This window comes from Tubulanus polymorphus, chromosome 10 (genome assembly GCF_964204645.1).
Source record: "Tubulanus polymorphus chromosome 10, tnTubPoly1.2, whole genome shotgun sequence".
Lineage (NCBI taxonomy): Eukaryota > Metazoa > Nemertea > Palaeonemertea > Tubulaniformes > Tubulanidae > Tubulanus > Tubulanus polymorphus.
The window spans coordinates 10,764,792-10,790,842 of NC_134034.1; the positions used below are offsets into that span (position 1 = coordinate 10,764,792).

Sequence of the window (26,051 nt, forward strand, 5' to 3'; positions counted from 1 at the left end):
TGGCCCACAGGGCGAGACCCTCAATAATATCTTCATATTTCTGTTCAAACTAATCAGTAATTAATGGGGGTAAGACCCTGAGTAACATCTTTCATATTTCTGTTCATATTAATCAGTAATCAACAGTAAGACCCTCAGTAACATCTTTCATATTTCTGTTCAAATTAATCAGTAATCAACAGTAAGACCCTCAGTAACATATTTCATATTTCTGTTCAAATTAATCAATAATCAACAGTAAGACCCTCAGTATCATCTTTCATATTTCTGTTCAAATCAATCAGTAATCAACAGTAAGACCCTCAGTATCATCTTTCATATTTCTGTACCCTACTCGCACCTTGTAATACGCCATCGTAACCTACTCGCACCTTGTAATACGCCATCGTAACCTACTCGCACCTTGTAATACGCCATCGTAACCTACTCACACCTTGTAATGCGCCATCGTCGTCGAGCGGACATCAAATCGTTGTAGCGGGGATAAAAAATAATGCAAAAGCGAACATCGATGGAATCAGAAGGTTTCGAAAGATGAAAAACATTATAAAAATGGACGATTCACCGCTGAAGATGAATCATTTTCGAGCGCGTCTGCTACGAGTCCGCCGCGACGCTTTCATCGCCGATATTTAGCAGAAGTTTTTTGTTTCCATCTCTTTTTTTCCCGCGATAAAAACGGTGCTTATTTCCCCTCGTCTTCCTAATTGCTCGGCGGACCTTTTCAACCCGACTCAATTCATCTTGCAGACGTGATTTACGTCTGTTGATCTGTACGATGTTGAGGGATAAAAAAGTAGATGGAAGTTGATTGTGGAAGGACCGAAGTTCCAAAGTTTTCCTACTGCTGGCAACGCCATCTGGTGGCCTTTAAACAAGTAAGTCCTACTGCTAGCCACGCTACTGATGGCTTTAAATGAGTATGTATGTCCTACTACTAGCTACGCCATCTGGTGACCTTTTAACAAGTATTTCCTAATGCTAGTCACACCATCTGGTGGCTTATGAACAAGTATGTCCTACTGCTAGTCACGCCATCTGGTGGCTTATGAACAAGTATGTCCTACTGCTAGTCACACCATCTGGTGGCTTATGAACAAGTATGTCCTACTGCTAGTCACGCCATCTGGTGGTTTATGAACAAGTTTGTCCTACTGTTATTTATGCCATCTGGTGGCTTTCAAACAGTTATGTCCTACCGCTAGCTACGCCATCTGGTGGCTTTAAAACAAGTATGTCCTACTGCTAGTCACACCATCTGGTGGCTTATGAACAAGTATGTCCTACTGCTAGTCACGCCATCTGGTGGTTTATGAACAAGTTTGTCCTACTGTTATTCACGCCATCTGGTGGCTTTCAAACAGTTATGTCCTACCGCTAGCTACGCCATCTGGTGGCTTTAAAACAAGTATGTCCTACTGTTAGTCACGCCATCTGGTGGTTTTAAAACAAGTATGTCCTACTGCTAGTCACGCCATCTGGTGGCTTATGAACAAGTATGTCCTACTGCTAGTCACGCCATCTGGTGGTTTATGAACAAGTTTGTCCTACTGTTAGTCACGCCATCTGGTGGCTTTCAAACAGTTATGTCCTACTGCTAGCTACGCCATCTGGTGGCTTTAAAACAGTTATGTCCTACTGCTAGCTACGCCATCTGGTGGCTTTAAAACAAGTATGTCCTACTGTTAGTCACGCCATCTGGTGGTTTTAAAACAAGTATGTCCTACTGCTAGTCACGCCATCTGGTGGCTTTAAAACAAGTATTTCCTACCGTTAGGCATGACATCTGATGGCTTTAAATGATTATATATGACCTACTGACACTTCATCTGGTGGTCTTTAAACAAGTATATTCATATCCTACTGCTAGCCACGCCATCTGGTGGCTTATAAACAAGTATAACCTAGAGTAAGCATCAAGCATGCCAATTAGTTGTAAGGGGTCCAGTAAACATACGTAATAAACCATTTTTTTCGAAAAATAAATTGACGCAATCTTCCAGTTTTAACGGTCGCAATTCGTGTAATGATCATCAGAACGTGTGTTCCACGACCGGCCGACCGACCGAGGCGGACAGACCGACCGACCGAGGCAGACAGACAGACACAGTCGTTAAACCGACGAATTTCTATGCGACGTTTACACAATCGCGATAAACACGATGCCAACGTCGTCGCTCAAACAGACCCCGTCACGTACGACGAGACCGATGACGTTTATTAATATTTCGTCGACGCTGGTTTGTTTTTTCCTTTTTTATGACTCCCGACGACCTCCGAGAGTGGCCAGACGTTGTCGCCTTTATCGCCTAATGAAGTCGATGACAAGTGATTTAAATGTCGCCGGGCCGGATCGGGTCGGTTTTTACACGGTGAAGTGGTGCTGAAGTAACGCAGTGTATTAATGTTGTTATAACACTCGAAACGTTTGTTCCTTTATCTGCATGTACATAATACAAGTAAACTAGAGACGCGATCGCGCCGAGCGATTTCGGCCCGAAACAACTTGTTCAGACGGCTGCCTAATATGCCCGACTTAAAACAGACCCGACCAAAAACCGACCGGGCCCGAGCAACAGGTCAAATTATTGCATGTGAATTTTCATACTCGTGTTCATATTTGAGAGAAATAAATTCAATTCAAAATTCGATTCAACTGGTTGCAGAAATGACTCACTTCGCTTTGTATGAGAATCGTTTAGTATCGAGTGAGTGGTTCACGTGTGAACGCGCTCTCTAATTAGGAACAGGTCGGCTCGGGCGCGACCCGTGCCAATTTGACCCGGGGGGGGGGGGGGGGGAAATCATTAAGACCAGTCTAAACTTATTTCGGTTCTATAAAGCTAAACATACATCGACAAAGCGACTGGCGACAACTAGTCGCTAGCGAGCGAGAACCCGGCGAAAATCTGAGGCGAATTTATCGCGTCAAATCAAATTTGATTTAAAGCAAAATCGTTTTTATCTTGTCAAAATTAAATTTGATTTGGTCTAATTTTGAATTTAACACGGTATCAAATTCAAATCGATTTGTCAAATCATCAAATCACCCCCGGAGGTAATTTGATGATACGATTTGAAGATGGTAGACTCACAAATCTTTCTTCGAAAAACTGATATAAATGTCAAAACTGAAAGAGAAACCTGAAACCTATTCATAGGAAATGGTTTTCTAAAAGGTGGGATGGTATTCTCTTGTCAGCCGTTTGCAACAAGGCATAAAATTCACCACATTGTGCAAATCTCATTTGATTAGATTACACGTGACTAGCAAATTATGATTAGGAAAATCAAATCTGATTTGACAAGATAAATTCGCCTCTAATGAAAACCAGCAACTGCGTGGCTCATGCCTGTCGCTATGTCCATAGCGCACACATCGACAGCAACTGAGATGTGTTGCCTAGCAAATATTCTCAGGGCATCTCGAATCATGTGACATATTACTTTGTTTTAGTCAGTTGCAACCATGTGTTGTTGATTATGGAGCGCTCACACCGACGGATATGACAGCAACTGAGTACAACTAGTTGCTCAAAAGTAGAACATGAGCAACTGGGTGGAACTGGAGATAGATGGACGCTAACCAGTCGTAAGCTAGCTCACATTTACAAATTCGAGCAACTGATTGTATCCAGCCAGTTCCTCTCATGCTCTGAAAACTGCCTGGCAACTAATTGTCTCCAATCGCAATGTCGATGTAGGCTAGGCTTAACCAATCTAACAACTTATGATCAGTCTAAGCTCATTTAGGTTCTATAACCAATCAAACAACTTAAGACCAGTCTAAACTCATTGTGGTTCTATAACCAATCTAACAACTTAAGACCAGTCTAAACTCATTGCGGTTCTATAACCAATCTAACAACTTAAGACCAGTCTAAGCTCATTTAGGTTCTATAACCAATCAAACAACTTAAGACCAGTCTAAACTCATTGTGGTTCTATAACCAATCTAACAACTTAAGACCAGTCTAAACTCATTTTGGTTCTATAACCAATCTAACAACTTAAGACCAGTGTAAACTCATTGTGGTTCTATAACCAATCTAACAACTTAAGACCAGTCTAAACTCATTTTGGTTCTATAACCAATCTAACAACTTAAGACCAGTCTAAACTCATTGTGGTTCTATAACCAATCTAACAACTTAAGACCAGTCTAAACCCATTTTGGTTCTATAACCAATCTAACAACTTAAGACCAGTCTAAACTCATTGTGGTTCTATAACCAATCTAACAACTTAAGACCAGTCTAAGCTCATTTAGGTTCTATAACCAATCAAACAACTTAAGACCAGTCTAAACTCATTGTGGTTCTATAACCAATCTAACAACTTAAGACCAGTCTAAACTCATTTTGGTTCTATAACCAATCTAACAACTTAAGACCAGTGTAAACTCATTGTGGTTCTATAACCAATCTAACAACTTAAGACCAGTCTAAACTCATTTTGGTTCTATAACCAATCTAACAACTTAAGACCAGTCTAAACTCATTGTGGTTCTATAACCAATCTAACAACTGAAGACCTCTTTCCGATTTACCTTACGACCACGCAAAACAAGTCCCGGGATCTGAAATTCGCTATCACAACGAACAGAAGTTGAGTGCATTAAAGTAGCTGAAATGAGAAGTTTACTGCTAAGGCTCGAGTTCATCATCATCTGTTACAAACACGCGATATACATGTATATAACTAATATAACATGTGTGCGTCGTATTCACAGCAGTAGCGACTGACTGATGTCGACTGACGGAGTCAACTGACTGAGAGTCGACTGACTTTCCCACTAGTGCCAGCAACACCAGTCAGTTCTTCTAAATCGAATTCGACGATTTAAGGTTTTGTCGGGCCGCCTGCGTTGTGGATCTATTGCAACTCTTCTCCAAGTAGGAACAAACACAAGGTAAAATGCAAAAACAAATTATCGAACTCGTGCGTGTAAAAAATGTTTCAAAATATTACACGATATTTCGCTCGGCTCGGTGGTTCCGAGTTGAGATATTTTTCGACTCTCAAGTCCGACGTAGATGTCGCGAGGAAACACCGAAACAGGAGACGGAAACATGTTTCCGAGCGTTTCACCGCGTCGTGCGCGTTTACGAGGAAACGTGGATTCGGGAATCAACGTTTGCGTGTGCTGTATTTCCCTGCGTCGTGTCCGTCGGGCTAAAGAGTCGAAAACATCGAAAATAATCAAACTCCGAACTGGGCTCAGGATTTCATAGACATTTTCCCTGTTTTTAGTGAGGTTCAAGACATTTCCTTGTTAAACGGCTATTTCGTTCAAAGGTTTGAATTTTTCTTTCGTTTCAAAGTTCATCGTGAATTGATTATCATGTCAATAAGAGAAAGGTTTTTAAGACCACTTTAAGTTCAGCGAATTCGATTCATCCACTTAAGCAACGCCGATTCTTACATTCAGTTGAAAAATTACTTGAGTTATACATTAAGAGGATAAGCGTTCCGCTATAACCTAAATCAGCGGTTTAACCCTTTCAGCGCGTCTACACCGCAGTGCGGCGTATAAATCAGTGATAGATTTTGCTAGTACACCGCACTGCGGTGTATTGATTTAATTAGTAATTAATAATTATATCTCTTGAAAAATGGCAGCACCTGTCAAACATAGTGAAATATTAGTAACGATACACCGGGCCGCGGTGTAGACGCACTATAGTGCTATTCCTGTTATTCAACACACTAGGGTGGAATTTTTCAGAATTTTCAAATTATCTTCAGCACTATAGGGTATTAATTAGCCAGCACTGAAAGGGTTAAAATCCACCCCTTTTGAGAAGAGAAACGAATTTCTCTCTTGATAACGCACAAAAAAAATGTATCGCCGTCAATTTCGGCGACGTCGAAACAACGCGTGCAAATATTTGACTTCGAAATTACGTCGGTCCGGACCATTTATTCATTAACACGTTCGAACGCCATTTCACGCCTCGCTAAGACACAACGCAAATACCTTCACCGTCGCCCGCATCGCGGCGTAATGCTTTCTACAAACTACGCGTTAAAACGACGACCAGCGCAGCCACTTTCTGCCCATTCATATTCGACATCCCTAATTGTAAAAGTTCGCGCGAAAAATGAGGGTAATTTGACATAGACAATGAACTAGAAATTAGCCGCGATCGCACCGAGCGTTTTTGGCCCGGAACGACCGTTCATACGGGTGCCAAATGGGCCCGAGCCTGTTTGGCCCGACCAAAATCGTCGGACCTGGCCCGAGCCAAATTTTAGCACGGGTCAAATGATTGCGTTTGAATTGCAACTGGTTCCGGAAGTGACTCATTGGCTTTGTTTAAGCATTGTTTGGTATTGAGTGAGTGTGAACGCACCCTCTAATTAGGCGCGGGCCGAATTTGTTTGGCTGGAGCCTGATCCATACCAATTTGGTCTGGGCCCCAATCGTCTCCGTGCGATCGCGGCTATTATCCTGATTTGGGGTTATTTCAATATTTCGACGAGTAAATGAGCTCCTCGATGAAATAGTAAATCATAAAAGGTCGCTTTGAAAGATAACGAAATAGTCAAAATTATCGTTTCATATTCATCATAGTAGTAACGAACGACCGCGACTAATTATTGCGTCGTTAAGCAGGGTGAAAAATAAGCGCCGCGTAAATCGATATATTATTGATGGCTCGGATTGGTCGCGTAATTAATGAAGTTCGTTAGCGGGTCACCGGAATCACAGCGCGGCGGGGTATCTAGATTCGTAGAGACCGAATTCATTATCGCGATGGCGATAGCGTTCTGAAAAATTCACGAGTTTTTGTAAATCGCGCGTGGATCGTTGTGGGTCGCGTCGCGTAAACAATCCATTATTCATTAAACAACAGCCGAGAATTATTCGAGTATGATCTATTCAATGATGTTTCGATTCTCTCTCTCACTTGCGCCCTCGCCTTTTTTGGTTCTGTCGTTCGGCGAAAATCGAAAAAATTAATTTTCGAATGGTTTTGTATTTTCTCATTGTAATCCCAGGGCTCGCATTAATCGTTTCGGTACGCTTTTCGCCGATGAAATATTCAAACGATTTTAAAGCCGCGATCACGTGGGGATGATTTCGCCTCAGTCAAATTAGCCCGCAGAGACCGGAGTCAAATTGGCCCGGATCACACATGCGCCTATTTGGTTATTTGGATTTAGAATCAAAACAAGCCGAGACTGGTTTTACTATGATTAGAACTTAGATGAGTTTAGACTGGTCTTAAGTTGTTAGATTAGTTATAGAACCAAAATAAGCTTAGACTGGTCTTAAATTGTTCGATTGTCTAAAGAACCAAAATGAACTTAGACTGGTCTTAAGTTGTTAGATAAGTTATAGAACCAAATTAGGCTTAGAATAGTCTTAGATTGTTCGATTATCTATAGAACCAAAGTGAAGTGTGGTCTTAAGTTGTCAGATTGGTTAGAGAAGCAAAATGAACTCAGACCGATCTCAAGTTGTTAGATTAGTTGTAGAACCAAAATGAGCTTAGACTGGTCTTAAGTAGTTAAGATTGGTTAATCTATAGCTCAGCTCTACACTGAACTCCTTCAAGTAATGCGATATCGAGATACCCCCAATCAAGATACCCCAAGATTTCTACCCCTTAGTCGAACACCAGTATAAAACCAAGTCTCAGACATTTCTGAAACCAAGATTACCTAAATGTTTTACTTGAGGGCAACTTATTCACCGCGAAAAGAGGTGCTTTCTTGGTGGAAATGGACAGACCTTAAAAACACGAAGTGCCCGGGTACCTGAATAAAAAATCATTTAAGAATGGATTATTTTCATTTTCCAAACAAAAACCACGAAAATTGTATCCAAAATTTCTGGAAAAATGTTGACCCAAAATTGACACTGACTTTCTGAAAGGCACTTCGAAAATTTAAGGGGGTTCGTTCCCTAACCCCGAACCCCTTTCGGCACGGACCCGCCTCGTGTGCCTAGCGGTTTCAGATTCGTGAAACCTGAACTATTTTGCGCATAAAAGTACGCCGCTTTAATATCTATAACGCGCTAATTGAGATGAGGTCACGATCGAGGTCGCGATGTCAACTGAGTTGACGGTGGTGTCGGGATACTAACTGGTTGTCGCGAGTTAGTGAACACATACAGTCAGCTGCATCAATCCCAGCTCGACGTACACGAGACCCCGGTTTATCAAACATGTTTCCGCATTTTAAACTTCGGATTAATTCGATTAATTTCAATCGATTGACTTAGTCCCAGGGGCAACAAGTGCACGCGCGCACTCAGGCACGCTGATATAGCTAATATATCTATAACATCCTGCGGGTTGAATATCATATATTATATCAAATCGATCATTTATACACGTAATACAGAACACCGGGATCAATCGCGTAGTCATCGCTTACATTTAAGATCGGTTTAAGACCGGTCTTAGTCCTATAGTCGATCTAACAACTTAAACCAGTCTAAGCTCATTTTAGTTCTATAACCAATCTAACAACTTAAACCAGTCTAAGCCCAGTTTACTTCTATAGGCAATCTAACAACTTAAGACCAGTCTAAACTCATTTTCGTTCTATAGCCAATCTAACAACTTAAGACCAGTCTAAACTCATTTTGGTTCTATAGCCAATCTAATAACTTAAGACCAGTCTAAACTCATTTTGGTTCTATAGCCAATCTAACAACTTAAGACCAGTCTAAACTCATTTTGGTTCTATAACCGATCTAACAACTTCAGACCAGTCTAAACTCATTTTGGTTCTATAGCCGATCTAACAACTTAAGACCAGTCTAAACTCATTTTAGTTCTATAACCAATCTAACAACTTAAACCAGTCTAAGCCCAGTTTACTTCTATAGGCAATCTAACAACTTAAGACCAGTCTAAACTCATTTTGGTTCTATAGCCAATCTAATAACTTAAGACCAGTCTAAACTCATTTTGGTTCTATAACCATCTAACAACTTAAGACCAATCTAAGCATATCGTGGTTCTATAACTGATCTAAGACCAGTCTAAGCTCATTTTGGTTCTATAGCCAATCAAAAGATTTAAGACCGGTCTCTGTCTTATACCGCGAGTAGTCTGCATCTAGAAATAGCCAGGAATCCATTTTAACTGCCAGTAAACAGCGAAAGTCATTGACGTAAACACAATTATTCGAGTCATTGAATCATGGAGTTATTCAGAGTTTTCCACTCAGGGCAAAACCCGACCACTTTCACTGCGCGCTAACTGAATACTATTCAACTTTTATCAGCGCTTAATTCTCATTGTCACTTGACGTCCGAAAAAAAAACCATGCATCAAAATTTGTCGATTGATTTTTTAAAAAAAATCATTAATAGACTTACGAAAAAAGTAACGTGTTAATCAATGAGTTCTTATTAACAACAATAATGAAACCACGACTTGATTCTGTAATTTACTACCTAATTAACTCGTTTAATTAACAACTAAACGATTGACCTCGTTAGCGGCGAAGCTGCCGGGTTAATCAAACATCAACGCCGATGCTTCGTCGATTTCGAAAAGCGATTAAATGCGGCGCCGACAACGCGCGCGCAACCGGCGCCATCTGCGCACCGTGACCCGATTTCGATCGCGGCTACCATCAATCAAATCACAATCGTATAAAGAAGAATCAAAAATGACTGCGATCGAAAAGTCGATAAAATCTGCGCGATTTTCGATGTTGTTTCTAGGATCGAGGGACACAGATGTCCCTTTCATGAATTGTTACAACGCTGTCAAAAGCATTTGAACACTTTATTTTTAATGTTTTGCGCAAAAAGTGCACGAATCTTTTTGTCTGCGCACGATTTTAGGCTTTAGGCTAGATATCATAGACGATAGTCTTGAGTTTTTAGTCTCTAGTCAAGCAATCTAAGCCTTAGGTTGAAAGATTTCAGTCTTCAATCATGAACTTAAAGACTTCGGTCTTAAGATTTAAGTCTTCAGTCATTTAGTCAGTATCCTAAGATACGTTTTTCAGATTTTTGAGTTACTCATACTGAACATATCTTAGAACCGTGCATCGAATTTGACATTTGAGCGATATGCATTCTGATTGCGACTGTTTTGAAAGCCGGAAATTAAAATGTTAAATCACAAAGTGCACCTGTCAAGATGCACCTGCCTCGTGAGGCGCGATCGATCGCACAACCTTACTTAGTTATTTCAAATCGCGTGTCTAGACGGGCGACCTTGCATCCGTCTGTCGGTCTGACGAAATCACGAATCCGTTGGAAAATATCGAAATCAGTGAAAACGTCGAATATCAATGTTTCTTGGTGAGCGAACATCGTTTCGAAATGTCGCAAAATCTTCGAAATCAACGGAACATCCGGTTGAAGCTACGATTCATCCCTCGTACCCTTTTCAACATCAAGTCGATCATTAAGCACTTCTAGAAAATATATCTGCCTTCATAATTCCCCTATGACATCATCATCAACTTGTCTAATAGTATAAGACACACTAAAAAATCCATTAATCCCCCTATGACATCACTAAGTTTATCGATAGGATCTAGTAAGAGATGTCTGCCTCCATTAATCCCCTATGACATCACTAAGTTTATCGATAGGATCTTCTAAGAGATGTCTGCCTCCATAAATGCCCCTATGACATCACTAAACTTATCGTTAGGTGCATCTAACAGATGTCTGCCTCCATAAATCTCCCAATGACATCACTAAGCTTATCGTTAGGTGCTTCTAAGAGATGTCTGCCTCCATAAATCTCCCAATGACATCACTAAGCTTATCGATAGGTGCTTCTAAGAGATGTCTGCCTCCATAAATCCCCTAATGACATCACTAAGTTTATCAGTATAGGTGCTTCTAACAGATGTCTGCCTCTATAAATCCCCCTTTGACATTACTAAGCTTATCGATAAGTGTTTATGTAGAAAAGATGTCTGCCTCCAGAAATTCCCCAATGACATCACTAAGCTTATCGATAGGTGCTTCTAACAGATGTTTGCCTCTATAAATCCCCTAATGACATCACTAAGCTTATCGATAGGTGCTTCTAAGAGATGTCTGCCTCCATAAATCCCCTAATGACATCACTAAGTTTATCGGTATAGGTGCTTCTAACAGATGTCTGCCTCTATAAATCCCCCTTTGACATTACTAAGCTTATCGATAAGGGTTTATGTAGAAAAGATGTCTGCCTCCAGAAATCCCCCCATGACATCACTAAGCTTATCGATAGGTGCTTCTATGTAGAAAAGATGTCTGCCTCCAGAAATCCCCCCCATGACATCACTAAGTTTATCGATAGGTGCTTCTAAGAGATGTCTGCCTCCATAAATCCCCTAATGACATCACCAAGGCTAAAAAAACCACTTTATTTATGCCTATAGTTACTCTTATTTTCTTTTAGCCCCAGATTTCTGTCGAACATCTCGCGACAGGTGAACGTATAAAAAGAATAAGTGTTTCTTCGATCATTGCATCCGTCGTACGACGACCGTTTCAGTCAACGGCCTGAAACATCGTCTCCGTTTTAATAAACTCGCGATAACATAATTCGCCGTGAAATTCTTACGGCCCCGGAAAAAATATAGACGGGGATTTTACGTCGGTTTTCACCTTTAACGAGTTTAAAAGACTAAACGACATTCTATCTCTCTCTCTGCTGGTTCAATCTCGTAAATTGGATTTTTCTCCCGTGCCGATCTAAGTTGTCGAAAATGAGATTTGTCGACGGCGAAAGTTTTACGACGAGCGAACGATTTCACGCGGTACCGACCTCGCATAAACGGCGGCTAACCGTAGTCGGGGCGCAACCCGAACCGGCGGTACGGTGTCGACGAAATTAGATTTACAAGAACACCTGCACCGACCACCAGCCCCGGTTAACGTCATGAAAGCCTTTCAAAAATCTATAAACGTCACCCGAGACATCGACGAAGCGTCTAATAATCGGTAAGCACTTCCGCAATCACCTAATGACATCGTTGAGTTGACCTACGCGCGGGAGCATGATGAGAAAAGATTTCCTTAAAAAAATGGCTACTTCCATATAAGTCCCCCTATGATATCGAAATGGACTATAACGGCTTCCGGAAAATATGCAGACCGCACTTCAGTAATCTCCCTATGACATCATCAAAGTGATTTATAACGGAAATATGCGAACTTCCATGTATCCCCCTATGACATCATTAAGTGATTTATAACGGAAAATATGCCCACTTCTATGTATCCCCCTATGACATTATCAAAGTGATTCATACCGGAAAATATATCCACTTCCACGTATCCCCCTATGACATCATCAAAGTGATTCATACTGGAAAATATATCCACTTCCATGTATCCCCCTATGACATCATCAAAGTGATTCACACCGGAAAAATATATCCACTTCCACGTATCCCCCTATGACATCATCAAAGTGATTCATACCGGAAAATATATCCACTTCTATGTATCCCCCTATGACATCATCGAAATGATCTAGACACTTTCAGAAAAGATGGCAGCGTTCATAAATCCCCCTATGACATCATCGAACTACTGCAGACGATCGGCTCGCCGCGAGACGTTTAATTAATTGCCGTTCGAGACGATTAATTAGTTTTTGACATTTCGATTAAATTACTCGGCGGTCGTCGTAACGCCGGTTTTTAAATGGATCGGGGTTTTCTTTTCCTATCGCGGACGGGTAGGTGGGTGAGCGCGCCGATTGGCGTTGACGTTTCGCAAAGCGAACGTTAAACGAACGTTAAACGAACGCCTACCGCTCCGTCGTCAAACGCGACAACAGAATCGACGACGAGTTTTGATCGATGGCTTCGCGCGAGACTTTTTTTCTCTCTCCCTCGAAAACCACTCACGACGTTAGAAGTATTTGATCCGAATAATACGAAAACGTCGCGCCGACTTTCATTACGTGTTCATTCGGCGAAAATCGACGCGAAGTTAAGACGAAAACCCACTATGTACAAATTTAAAGATTTTTTTTTTATCGAGAATTAATTTAGTCGAAAAATCTAAAATCTAAAATACACGACGTTTCGATCTCACCCTAGAGATCATCGTCAGGTATGATCTCTCGGGTTGGATCTTTAGATTTTTTGAATGAATAATTCATCGATTTTAAAATTCTTTTAATTTGTGCACAGCGGGTTTTTATCTTATCATCCGTTCACTGCACTTGATTGTGGTTATCGTACTATTGAAGTCGCCTCGATTTTGGATAAATGAGTTCCGGCCAAAGTTACGCTCAAATTCGAAGACCGATGATCTCTAGTGAGAGTTCGAAATGTCGCGTATTATGATTTTTAATCTTGTTAAATCGACTGGATTTGATTCGATTTTAATCTTTTAAATCTCTGTATCTCGTGTTTTTACACGATGAATGCCGGCTCGATTATACGGTGCTGCCCCCTGGTGCCAATACCAATATACTCGTAGGCTGGCAGCGGAGCTGTTACGCGGTCGGCCTTTTCGCGAAATTGACCAATGAGCATGGAGTATGTTCACATTGCCAGCCAATCGGCAACTGTGCCATTCCCGTGCGCCCGAGTGCAAATAACTTATTACAAATTTCTTCAGAATAAGTTATCCGACCAATCACATGTTAGTCCATCCTTAGATGCTTTTAAATTTTTTTTCAAACCAGCTTTCATTTCCGGGACTGTGACATATTATGGGAGACCCTCCTGTTTTTCAAACGGACCTGGCTTGTTGATTTCTTATTGAAAACACTGCTGTTGCTTCACCATTTCAAAATTCATGCATCACATTTTGTAAGCCGAAGAGCATATTTCGTACGGAATTATAGCTATGTTATTATTATCATTATCATGATTAGTATTATTTTAACAACACTAAATGTCACTGATAATTGTTATACATATTTCATCTATATTTCGTATTTCTTTATTGTTTTATGTCTCCATCTTATTACTCATTGTCCTCTGAGACTGTTTGTCTGTGTCAGAATGTGTTAATTGTTGTTTGTCTCACTGTCATGTCACTACTCGTCACCTTTGTTTTTGTATCATTTTCCATGTCTCAACCTGTCTGAATCTGTGTTATATAAATAGCTACGTGTAAAAATAAAGTCAGTTCCAGTTTTGGTATTCCGAACTGATAGTTCGCTCGTTACTCTTTCGCTCTGTTCTGGATTTCCGACGTCGACCATTCTTCGAGAATAGGACAGAATATAGCTTTGCTAAATTATTATATTATTCGAATACGTTCGTATCCAACACAGCTGACAGAACCGGAATAACGAATATGCACTCGTAGCTAGCTGACGCTCCACCTGTTGAACTTATTACGCTCGAAATCGGCTCTTCACAACTGGGGAAGGCTCGCGCATTTCCCCATCTTTCTGAGAATTTCTCGATGTCGTAGGGGGAATTTATGCACGCCGGATAATTGTTTTTTTAAACAGAAACGTTTTTCTTTTTTAACACCCGCGTCATACGGATATATCGACAGTCGTCGATGTAAATTCTGAAATGCGAAATCGTTCTCGAGTGGAGGAACAGCTTGTATAAAATCAATAACGGCAGACGACCGACCGAGTTCGTTTAACGCGAGTATCAATCAGTCGTCATTGATTTAATGCGAGCGAACTCGCGATCGGACGACGCGAGATATCGACGGAAAAAAAAATTGAAAAGAATAAGACTTAAGGAGAATCATTTCAACCGTTGATGAAAAACACTGTCTGCATCGATTGATGCGGTCGCAATCGGACAATGCGAGATATCAAAAAGAAGAAAAAAAAGAATTCTGTCTGAAATACTGTCTCCGCGCTATGGCGATAATCTATAGAGAATACCACAATCAAAACGACGTTAAAAATAATATCAAAAATGTTTCCTTGAGCTAGTGTAGTTTATTCAACATGACTATATTCAAATAGTTCTTCAGGAATATTAGTTCTTGAGCTAGTAGTTTATTCAACGTTTCAACTACAATGTACATCCTAACAGGCGTCTACAGGAATACTGTATTCTCTGAGCTAATGTAGTTTGTTCAACATGACTTTAGTCTAATAGTCATCTTCAGGAATACTGTCCGAAGTTTTTGCCACCCACATAAATAGTTGGCCAAATTTGGCCCGGGCCAAAAACACTCGTGCAATCGCGGCTTATGAAGTAACTACTACGTCGAATAGACTACTAGCTTAATGAAATATTTTCAGACTTAATATCATAAATATTGATATAATAGTAATAACATTACTATGAGGAGAGAATCCCACAATGATAATAAAAAGTATTTTAAAGTAATTAAAAATATTTTCCTTTAGTTTGTTTCATCTCTGATTACTTGAATTATTCTCTGGATTGTATATATATCTCATAATTTCTGTAGTATCTCATTATTCCTGAAGATGACTATTAGGATATAGTCGAAACGTTGAAATAAACTACTATCTCGAAGTTTCATTTTCGGACTTTTTATTATCATTGTGGGATTCTCTCCTCATCGCGTCAACACGGATATAGTGTTCTACCAATCGTGAACATTACTATATTTAAATATCATATTATTATCTAATTCTATTTATGATTTTAGATCATTCTTTTTTTTCCTTATCATCGCCCAGATCATCTATTCATTATATTCATTTCATTCAAACCAGATTCATAATGTACAGATTGTTTGAATGAATTGAATGTTTGTAATCGCGTGCGCGTGTGCGTCCGAGAGCGCCGTGACACCGTACGCCTGCTTCAGTTTGAAAGGAATCATCGAACCGACAAATTAGAAGACTCTGTTCGCCCTGACACGATTATCAAGTTTTCGGTTTTGATTGTCTCGCGGCGTTGCTTTCAATGAGGACTTCAAATGAATCTATTCTGGTGGCATTAGAAGGACAGCAACTATACAAACCACTGGTCAAGGCTTGACAGCCCCCCTTGACATACACAGATAATATCAGAAATAATATCAGTGTTGAGGATTTCGTGTATGATTATGAGAGGCTTAATCAACGGTTGACAATTCGGTTAAGTATTTCTATCGGTAATGTCTAATGCAGAAGTGTTTTTAGAGAGATTCAGGGGTGGTTGACAGCTCTGTGTGTGTCAAGGGGGAGGGGGACAGTAAAGTATTTCCAACACTGTTGCTGACAATCAGGGATGGTTGACAGCTCTTTGTGCGTCAGGGGGGACAGTCAAGTATTTTCAGAGACTGTTCCTAACAATCAGGGATGGTTGACAGCTCTGTGTGAGTCAGGGGGGACAGTAAAGTATTTTCAGAGACAGTTGCTGACAATCAAGGATGGTTAACAGCTCTGTGTGAGTCAGGGGGGACAGTAAAGTATTTTCAGAGACTGTTGCTGACAATCAGGGATGGTTGACAGCTCTTTGTGCGTCAGGGGGGACAGTCAAGTATTTTCAGAGACTGTTCCTAACAATCAGGGATGGTTGACAGCTCTGTGTGAGTCAGGGGGGACAGTAAAGTATTTTCAGAGACAGTTGCTGACAATCAAGGATGGTTAACAGCTCTGTGTGAGTCAGGGGGGACAGTAAAGTATTTTCAGAGACTGTTGCTGACAATCAAGGATGGTTGACAGCTCTGTGTGCGTCAGGGGGGACAGTAAAGTATTTTCAGAGACTGTTGCTGACAATCAGGGATGGTTGACAGCTCTGTGTGCGTCAGGGGGGACAGTAAACTATTTCATCAAACATGCATATCTTATATATATTACATTTTTTCTTTTAGGCCTTAGATGAGGACAATTAAGACGTCTTCTAACGTGTGATTCAACGCGATCGAGTGTCGAAAAACGAAAGGAAATCTGAAAACAGGTACTCCGAGTAAGTCGAAGAGTGGGTACTCGGAATAAATCCAGAGTGGCTACTCCAAATAAATCGAAGAGCGGGTACTCAGAATAAATCGAAGAGCGGGTACTCAGAATAAATCGAAGAGCGGGTACTCGGAATAAATCCAGAGTGGCTACTCCAGGTACTCGATTGTTAACCAGAAACGAAATTAATCGAAACAAGGCGACCGAAAACGACAGAAATACGATCTGCCGACAGAACAACAATAACAGGCGAAGCCTTAAAAATTCGACGAAAAATTAGGCGAAAAAATTGCGCGAAGCCAAAAAAAAGCATCGGTTTGGAATCGATTACGAGCGCGACAAAAAGCCGAAAGTGGTGATAATTTGACGACGGTAAAAATCATCGAAAATTGGAAATAATCGGTTTTTTTTTCAAGATCTCGAGATATGATGTTTGAGATTTTGCACGCAGCGCGCTCTAGTGGCAGCGATCGGGATATACGTAAGACATTCGCGTTACGGAATTCGATAATGGGGAAAACCCGAGTGAGCTTCGAATAGCTTTCGACGATAGCTTAGAAATACACGCTGGAAATTGAGACTCAAACTCAGCTCAGCGCCTGTGATTCAAATAGGAATACGAATGTTTTAACCTGAAAAATTCGCGCAGGTCCGACTGCTACAAAAACAAGAATCCAAGATTTTGGATCGAACCGGAAATGAAAATTTGTGACCTAGTTTCAGTCGGTGACCTAGTTCTTGAAAATAAATAGGTCATTACCGATGTTCTAGATTCAGTCCACAACCTAGTTCTTAAAAACAAATAGGTCAGTACCTCGACCTTCGCAAAAACGACAACATGGCTTCGAGCGACGGCAACTACCGAGTCGACAACCTGACGCGGTTGAATATCTCGACTGGCGCCCCCTACTACACCAACGACGACGACAGCGGTCAGGACAATCTCCTGACCGAGCCGTATTTCGTGATGCGGATTATATTCTCGAGTCTGGCGATCGTCGCCAATCTACTGTCGTTATTCGCGATCGCGAACATCAAGTGCGCGTACACGACACACCTGCGATTGACGATCAGTCTGTGCATGTCGGATCTGTTGTTCAGCATGTTCGTCATCACGTACACGATATTCAGCGTCACGTACGACATCAACCGCGACGTACTGCTCTACACGTGCGTGTCGCAGGCGTTCACGTACGTTTTCTACTTCTCGTTGGTCGTCACGCTGTTGAACATCGTCGCGATGGCGCTCGATCACTACCTGGCGATCATCCGGCCGCTGCACTACCCGATCATGATGACGCGCGCGAAAGCGATCGCCGGAATCGCGATCATCTGGACGTTGACGACCGTTCTCGCGTTCAGCGATTGGATCGCGATCGCCGTTTACCTGCCGGCGAACGCGACGATCACCGACGTCTGCCTACGCACCAACTCCGACCGCTACATGCCTCAGTTCATCATGCTGCCGTTGATGATCGTCACGTTGATCACGATCGTTTTGATCTACACGAAAATCCTCGTCGAAATACGCCGGCACCACCAACGCGCGACGAACAACCCGGACTTGCAGAAAAACCGCAAGGCGCTCGTGACGACGCTGTGCATCATGGGTAGCTATTGCGTGCTGTGGATGCCGTACTTCCTGTTCGACTGCATTTTGACGATACGCCGCGTCGTATCGCGTCACAGTTTCACGCGCGACGAGATCACGCGTCTCGTCACGTGGACGAACTACCTGAACATGCTCGTGTTCCTCAACGCGTTGATGGACCCGATCATCTACGCGATACGCATGGCCGAGGTGCAACGCTCGTACGTGCGCCTGTTGAACCGCGTTCGACGGTGGCTCGGCAAGGAGCCGCTGTACCACCGCGCCGGCGCCGACACCCGCACGGCGGTGAGTATGCTCGAGATGTCGCGTTCGAGTACGATACGAAACTCGACGCGTTACTCCGTCTGCAACAGCAATACGACGCCCGTTAAAAATAGCGCCGAATCTTACCTATAGGGGGAGCTACCACCCGCCTGCCTCATACTACGGTAAACCTCTCCTTATTCGGACTCGGGGGACAAAAACGATCTTCTGACTTCCAGTCAACTCTGACCAATTTTGCCGGTCCAGTATTCGTCCGATTTAGGCGAGGTTTACCGTACAAATATTTTCGATCGGGGACCAACTTCAAACTTACAGGGACAGCAACCCAGTTTTATAAATCGGGACCAGTTACTCAGTCATGCCTCAGATTTAAGACCGGTCTAAGATCATCTTTTAGATATTCATAGTTGACCTTACAACATAAGACTTGTCCTATGATTTGAGTTATGACTGCATGACTGGGCTCTGGTGTTTAATCTAATATGGAATGTTCATTCGAGTTATAGTCAGGCCCCGAGGTCTATAAAACCGGTGCCTGCAAGTAAGACCCAATCATCTCCATTTAAGGGGGTGACCTTAACCCTTTCAGTGCGTCTACACCGCAGTGCGGTGTGTTGATATAATTAGTAATTAGTTTATACCTCTATTGAAGGATGGCAGCACGAGTAAGACATAGTGAAATATTGGTAACTAACGATACACCGCACCGCAGTGTAGACGTGCAATAGTGATATTCCCGTTGCACTAGGATAGAAAATTTTTCAAAATTTTCAAATTATCTCCTGGGGCCAATTGCATAGACACGGCTTGGACTTAAGACCAGTCTAAGACCAACTTAGTTCTATAGCCAATCTAACAACTTAAGACCAGTCTTAAGATTTAAGACCATTTTTGGACTTAAGCCATTACTGTGCAACTGGCCCCAGCCCTATAGGGTATTAATCAGTCAGCACTGAAAGGGTTGAATAGTCACCCGAATCGTACCAGGAATCATGGGACCACTTAAAATCTCAAAGGTTAGCAACTTAGAAATTCTACCTAACCTTACCCATATGGGACCTCTAATTCTTAGGAGGGGAGTGTTACCCGAAAAATCTGAAAATCTATAGGGGGAGCTATCGCATAGCCAAACATCTATCGTTCAGACGAAAATCGGGTCCAAAAATGGGGCGTTCGCAATTCTTAGAAATCACTCTTCAATAAGTTAGCGTGGTCATAGGAGCACCGATGCTACATACGACCGCTCCTACTATCACATCATGTGTTGATAGTTAGCTCGTCAGATATAATCGCCGTTATAGACCTGTCCGTTAAAACATGGCTGCCACTGTAAATCCACCTATGACATCATCAATGTATTGCATTAATAGCCGTGACCCAGCCGTTCAAAAGTTGGTTGGTATCAGTTATAACTGAGCGCTGCGCAGGGCATTATAAAGCCTAGCGCACATCGACACTGCGATTGGAGATAACTAGTTGCAAATCAGTTTTCGGCGCATGAGAGGAACTGGCTGGATACGATCAGTTGCTTGAATGTGTCGATGTGAGCGAGCTTACGATTGGTAAGCGTCGATCTATCTCCAGTTCCAGCCAGTCGCCCATGTTCTACTTTTGAGCAACTGGTTGTACTCAATCGCAGTCATATCCGTCGATGTGCGCGCCATGCAGTTGCTGCAACTGACCGGTTGTAACTAGATTTCGACGTGCGCGGGGTAATCGTTCCGTAGCAACTAGTTGTCTCCAATCGCAGTGTCGATGTGCGCGAGGCTTTACAGTGAAACCTCGTTACAACGAACTTCAGAAGACCAGAAAATCTGTTCGTTATAACCGTTAGTTCATTATAACCAGCGTGAAATTGATGAAATTTTCGTACTTGGGACGAAATTCTATATTTGTTATATGCGATGAATCGTTGTGTCCGAGAAGTTCGTTATAACGAGGTTCCACAGAAGTGGGTGATCTTTCTAACGAGGGACCTGAATGGGACCTTTTCTAAAGAGAGAACTATCGACCAAGAAACTCAGTCGCAAATGGGATTCGAACCCAACATTACAACTACCGATTCCAGATATCCAATGATCAACAAGGGCCTATTACTAAATCATTGCGCAACCGCATTCGATGATGTCATAGGGGGATTTCATGGCGGCCGTCATCATCTTTTCCATGTAAGGGTTTGTATTGATTGTATTAATTCATTGTTCGTAGATAATTGGAATAAGGTTTGTCGCCCATGTATTGTATATGTATATACATATACCTCTATATATATATATATATATATATATATATATATATATATATATATATATATATATATATATATATATATATATATATATATATATATATATATATATATATATATATATATATATATATATATATATATATATATATATATATATATATGTATATATATATATATAGACCGAACCGTCCTATTAATAGTCAGTGTAGTCCGTACATCATTTTCACACTTCGGTTCGCGTAGGCTAATGCGAAGGTCATGGTCGCCATCGCGGTTAGGTCAAGGTCACCGACACGCTGTGATAATTTTTATCGATGTACCGTAGACTCCGCCTTAGTCGGTAGCGTTGGGACCGCTTTAGATATTTCAGCGATAGTTGAGAAGCCGGGAACTCGATAGCGTTTGGATTTTTTACGATTTCGCTTAAGAGAGTTGACGGCGAAACGTGACGGTTTCCACGGCGAGCGGTTTACTGATTCTGCCGGTACCGAAAAAGGCAGAGTCTACCGTATGCGAACTAGAAAGGAAAATTAAAATCGGGAAATTACGAGATAAAATGTTTATCGATTCGAGTTTTATGAATCCAGAAAGTCTCTCGTCGAAAATCTAAATCTCGTAAATTCCCGCGCCGTGGGACTTTTAATTCTAGTGGAATCGTTAGAAACCAGTATTTTTTTTGGTCTGTCGACGATTTCAATAATTCATCGCGAAATGTGTCGCGGAAATGAAACACGCGAAGTGACGTGTACCCTTGAGGAACCCCTTTTTTCCAGATATATAGATATCGTTAAGTTTCGTCGATTTATAATATTAATACGTACTGTCATTATTGTAACTGAAACAATAAACGAAGGTCTAGTCATCGTTTCATTTAACTAGTCCATCTAGTTGTCGTTTCATCAATCTAGTCCTTCAGTCATGTTTCATAAAACTAGTCCGTCTAGTCAAGTTTTGTCAAACTAGTCCGTCTAGTCATGTTTCGTCAAACTAGTCCTTCTAGTCATGTTTTGTCAAACTAGTCCTTCTAGTCATGTTTCATTAAACTAGTTCGTCTAGTCGTCGTTTCATCAAATAATCTTTGGAAACATTCAATACTTCAATATTATATCCGTCTGCAGTATCGACCTTTCGGTTAAACTCGTCACTGACAGCTTACACTCAGTAAAACAAGTTTTTGGACTAAAAAATAAGGTAGACTTAGAAGTCAGACCTTTTGGAACGTGAAAATGTGTCCGACTTGAGAGATATTCGAGTTGAATATTACATTTGTCCTAAAAATATCTCAACAAGTGGCCGAGTCGTACGGTTAACCGACTCGACCGAGTCTACTGTCGTGGCGATGAAAGCAATGTGACGACTTATCCGATGACGTCTTTCGAGTCTCACCACATTCATCTCACGTATTCTACAGTATCTACAGTAACGGCGGTACAGTGGCTGATCCAGGGCGTGTCCCTACGGGTCTGAATATCACTGCCCTAAAACTTTTTGAGATCTCGTGAAAATTGCGGACAGAATATTTTCGAAAGTCAAAATTGTTGTTAACCTGGTTTATGCTAGTACACTGCACTGCGGTGTATTGAGGTTATTGGTAATTAGTTTGTATCTCTTTTGAAAGATGGCAGCACCTGTCAAACATAGTGAAATATTAATAACAAACGATACACCGCACTGCGGAGTAGACGCACTATAGCGGTTTTCCCGTTATTTACCACACTAAAGTGGAATTTTTCAGAATTTTCAAATTATCTCCAGCACTATAGGGTATTGATTAGTCAGCACTGAAAGGGTATAGGGAGCAGTGGCGTTAAAAAGGATATCAGCGTTATAACAGATTTTGACCATATATTCACGGAGAAAATATCGAAATTCGAAAAGATTTTACAATAAGATGACAAAATAAATCGAGTAATTTGATATCATATTCTGCGATGAAAAATGAACAGCGAGTCAGCATTGAAAGGGTTTTAAAGTTGAAGCTTTTAAATCGACTATGAACGCCCGGCTCTCGAGGGCGTTTCGGGCAGCGCGCGAATCGAGAGACGCTCTCTGTCGATTCGCCGTGAATCTGAGTCTATTTTTCTGCACCTAGTCGTGGAGAATCTAGTAGTAAGAGAATCTATCTCGTCGCGGCCTCGGCAAGTTTCTAACAAATAGGTAAGCATTGCATACTGGGAATGTCTGTCTTTTTCTTCTTTTTTTTCGGAATCGTTTTTCATCAAACATAATCTCAGCCCTACCCTCGCTCCCAGCCCTCTGTCTCCCTTTCAACAAACTTTTTTGAAATATATTCTTAGTTTTTCTCGTTTCACACACATTTTTCAAATAGTTTTTTTTAACGTTTACGTTCAACACATTTCTTCGTATATTTCTTTTTCGCACGGTTTCAACACATCTTTTATATATTCAATAAGATCGTTTTTTTTTTTCTTTAGTTCGTAAAATCTATAATTTCCATCGACGCATCTATTTTCTCTAGCTAGCAGAATTTATATATCTACGACGATATTCAAACGCGTTTAAAATAATTCCGTTTTTTTTTCCCGGAAAATTTTTCGTTAGTAGACTCGTTTCTCGTGAAAACCGGGTCTTTTTAGCGGTCGGAAAATCTCGACGCGCGTAACCCGCTCCAAAACGCAGAGACTTCAACCATATATTATATAGCGATATTATATATACAATCGAATCAATCTCCTAAATATCAAAGTAGCGATTTAGAATAACAACATCTGGACGGTGCAGCGGTAAGCCTAGTCATTAAATGCCGATGACATACGGCCGCGTACAGTAAAACAATCAAAGCACAATCGTCCAAACCACGTAATATGCCACTAATTAATGTCAGTAACATTTGTGCGTGGTGGTAATAACGAAGAAATTATGATTGACATGAAGCATTTCCAACCGAGGCAACTTTTATAAATGACTTCGAAATCTAAACATTGGCAACGTCATAAACGTATGAAAATTAATCCGACAATTGTTGAACGACTAAAAAGTTTATCCGAAACGCTAGAAATATTTCGGGCCGTTCGTACCGCCCGCCTTCAAGTCTCTAACGATAATCCCTTTTTACATCTACTGGATATTCGTTAAACACATTTCTAGTATTTCGAGTCAACTTTCAGCCGTTCAACAATCGCGGGATGTTTTTTCTACACGCATTCCATTCTTGCAGACGATATTTTTTTCCGAAAAATAAATTACACACGGCACTTCCTTTACCCCCCGACCCCAAATCCCCTTAGCACCCCAGATATTCCCAGATATTCAATACTAATCTATTTATACGCGTAGAATCAGAAAATGATAAAAATTCGAACAAGATTTTTGTTTAGTATCATATGCCTCATATCTAATGCGTAATCGCCATCTACATCCCCGCGGGTGTAGCGTGTAGCCGGATTTGAACTACGGGCTTCCCGCCCTACGGGGAAATATGGCTATAAATCATCGCATATAGATTATGACTGCACGCACCATCAACATCATCGTCCACTCACCCGCTCACCCACTCACCCACAAATATCAATCATTGTTCCATCCGCCATCTATACGAATTGATCGTTGCCACTGACGACCGCATATCGTTATCGATAGGAGACGAAACAACTTGTTAACAATACGTTAATTGATTTCGAAAAAACTCCTAGATTTTAGAACTTCATCGGATTCGCGTTTTATGAAATAGCATAATTTCAAAATGAAAATTCGGATAGTTCGTTAGACAGCTCAAAGTGTAGAAGTAGCCATAATTCTTTTCCTTTTTTTCATTTGTTTTATTATTAAGGATTATGTTGCCGCAATTCCTGCTATCTGCTTGTGCTTAGTTTTTCGTCGTTAGTTGAAGTGCTTTATTGAAATGACTTAAAATCTTAGCCACGTACTCATCAAACCCATGCCAACTGGGTTCAGTGAAATTGAACCCGCAGATCTGTGAAACTGGGTCCAGTGAAATTGAACCCACACAACTGTGGATCTGGATTCAGATTAAAATCAAACCTATAAAACTGGGTTCAGAGTCAAATTGAATCCGCACAACTGTGTTACTGGGTTCAGAGTCAAATTAAACCCACACAACTGTGGAACTGGATTCAGAGTCAAATGAAACCCACACAACTGTGGAACTTGGTTCAGAGTCAAATTAAACCAAGACAACTGTGGCACTGGATTCAGAGTCAAATTAAACCCACACAACTGTGAAACTGGATTTAGAGAAAAAATGAACCCACAAGACTGGAGTTAGGTCCGAAGCATTTAAACATATTTCATTTTTGTTTTGTAGAACGCCGCGCCACCTACAGGCAACAATATGAACAACGTGCGCCAGCAACAACCGAGGCAGATACTTTCGAAGGACGTCGCGACTGGTGCGAACGGCAGCTTGAAACATGCACGCAGGAACAGCGGCAGCAGCAGACGCAACAATAGCAATCAACAATACAACTCAATGATCCTGCAACAGAACTGCGTCGACTCCGGCAAGCGAGGCGTCTGCGTTTATATACAAGCGCCACCTAGATCTCGATGTCAGCAGACGGCGTTCGTCGCGAACAATGGTGCTATAAATTTCGCCGATGAGCTTTTATAGTCGTACGGGGACAGTGGCCGTCGAAAGCAATATTTCGCCCGAAAACAATGTTGAACTCGTGCCTGGTGTCAATAGTATTGAAAGTATGCCACATCCGGGCGGCCACTTTCTGTTTGACTTTCTTCCCCCCCTGACTTTTCCCCGACATGTATGTTGTTTTCTCTGATTTTATTTGCTAAGAATCCAATACTCAATACGTAAGACGTAAACGGAAACTGTTTGATTATACGCGCGATCTAGCAATCTCAACATATTTCCCCGACTTCTGGCGCTACCTTTTTTGAAACAAAATTCCCCGACTTTTCTCTGATTCCCTGGTAAGTGGCCACCCTGATAACAATATTGTTAATCATAACGGAATAAAGATGTTCATGTTTTTTATTAGAAATAATTTTCAAGATTCCGCGATAATTTTCTGGAATGTCTCGTCCAATGCAGACGACCAAAGACGACCTCGTCGAATTTCGTAGTGCCGCGAATTCCGCGCCATTTATCGAAACCCCCGGGAAAAAAAATGAAACAAGCCCGCGAACGTGATCAACAGCGCCACCT

At 41.3% G+C, this 26,051-nt stretch overlaps 2 protein-coding genes across 2 annotated transcripts in view; one reads left to right on the forward strand and one right to left on the reverse strand.

The window, feature by feature from the left end:
- LOC141911749 (DNA mismatch repair protein Mlh1-like) overlaps positions 1-26,051 on the reverse strand; it is a 96,910-nt gene that overhangs the window by 66,638 nt on the left and 4,221 nt on the right. The window lies entirely within an intron of this gene.
- Positions 4,746-25,859, forward strand: LOC141911750 (adenosine receptor A2b-like). Its single transcript, XM_074802785.1, has 3 exons — positions 4,746-4,912; positions 16,697-18,678; positions 25,194-25,859. Exons 2-3 carry the CDS (start codon positions 17,620-17,622, stop codon positions 25,497-25,499), a joined length of 1,365 nt encoding a protein of 454 aa, XP_074658886.1. The 5' UTR covers positions 4,746-4,912; positions 16,697-17,619; the 3' UTR covers positions 25,500-25,859.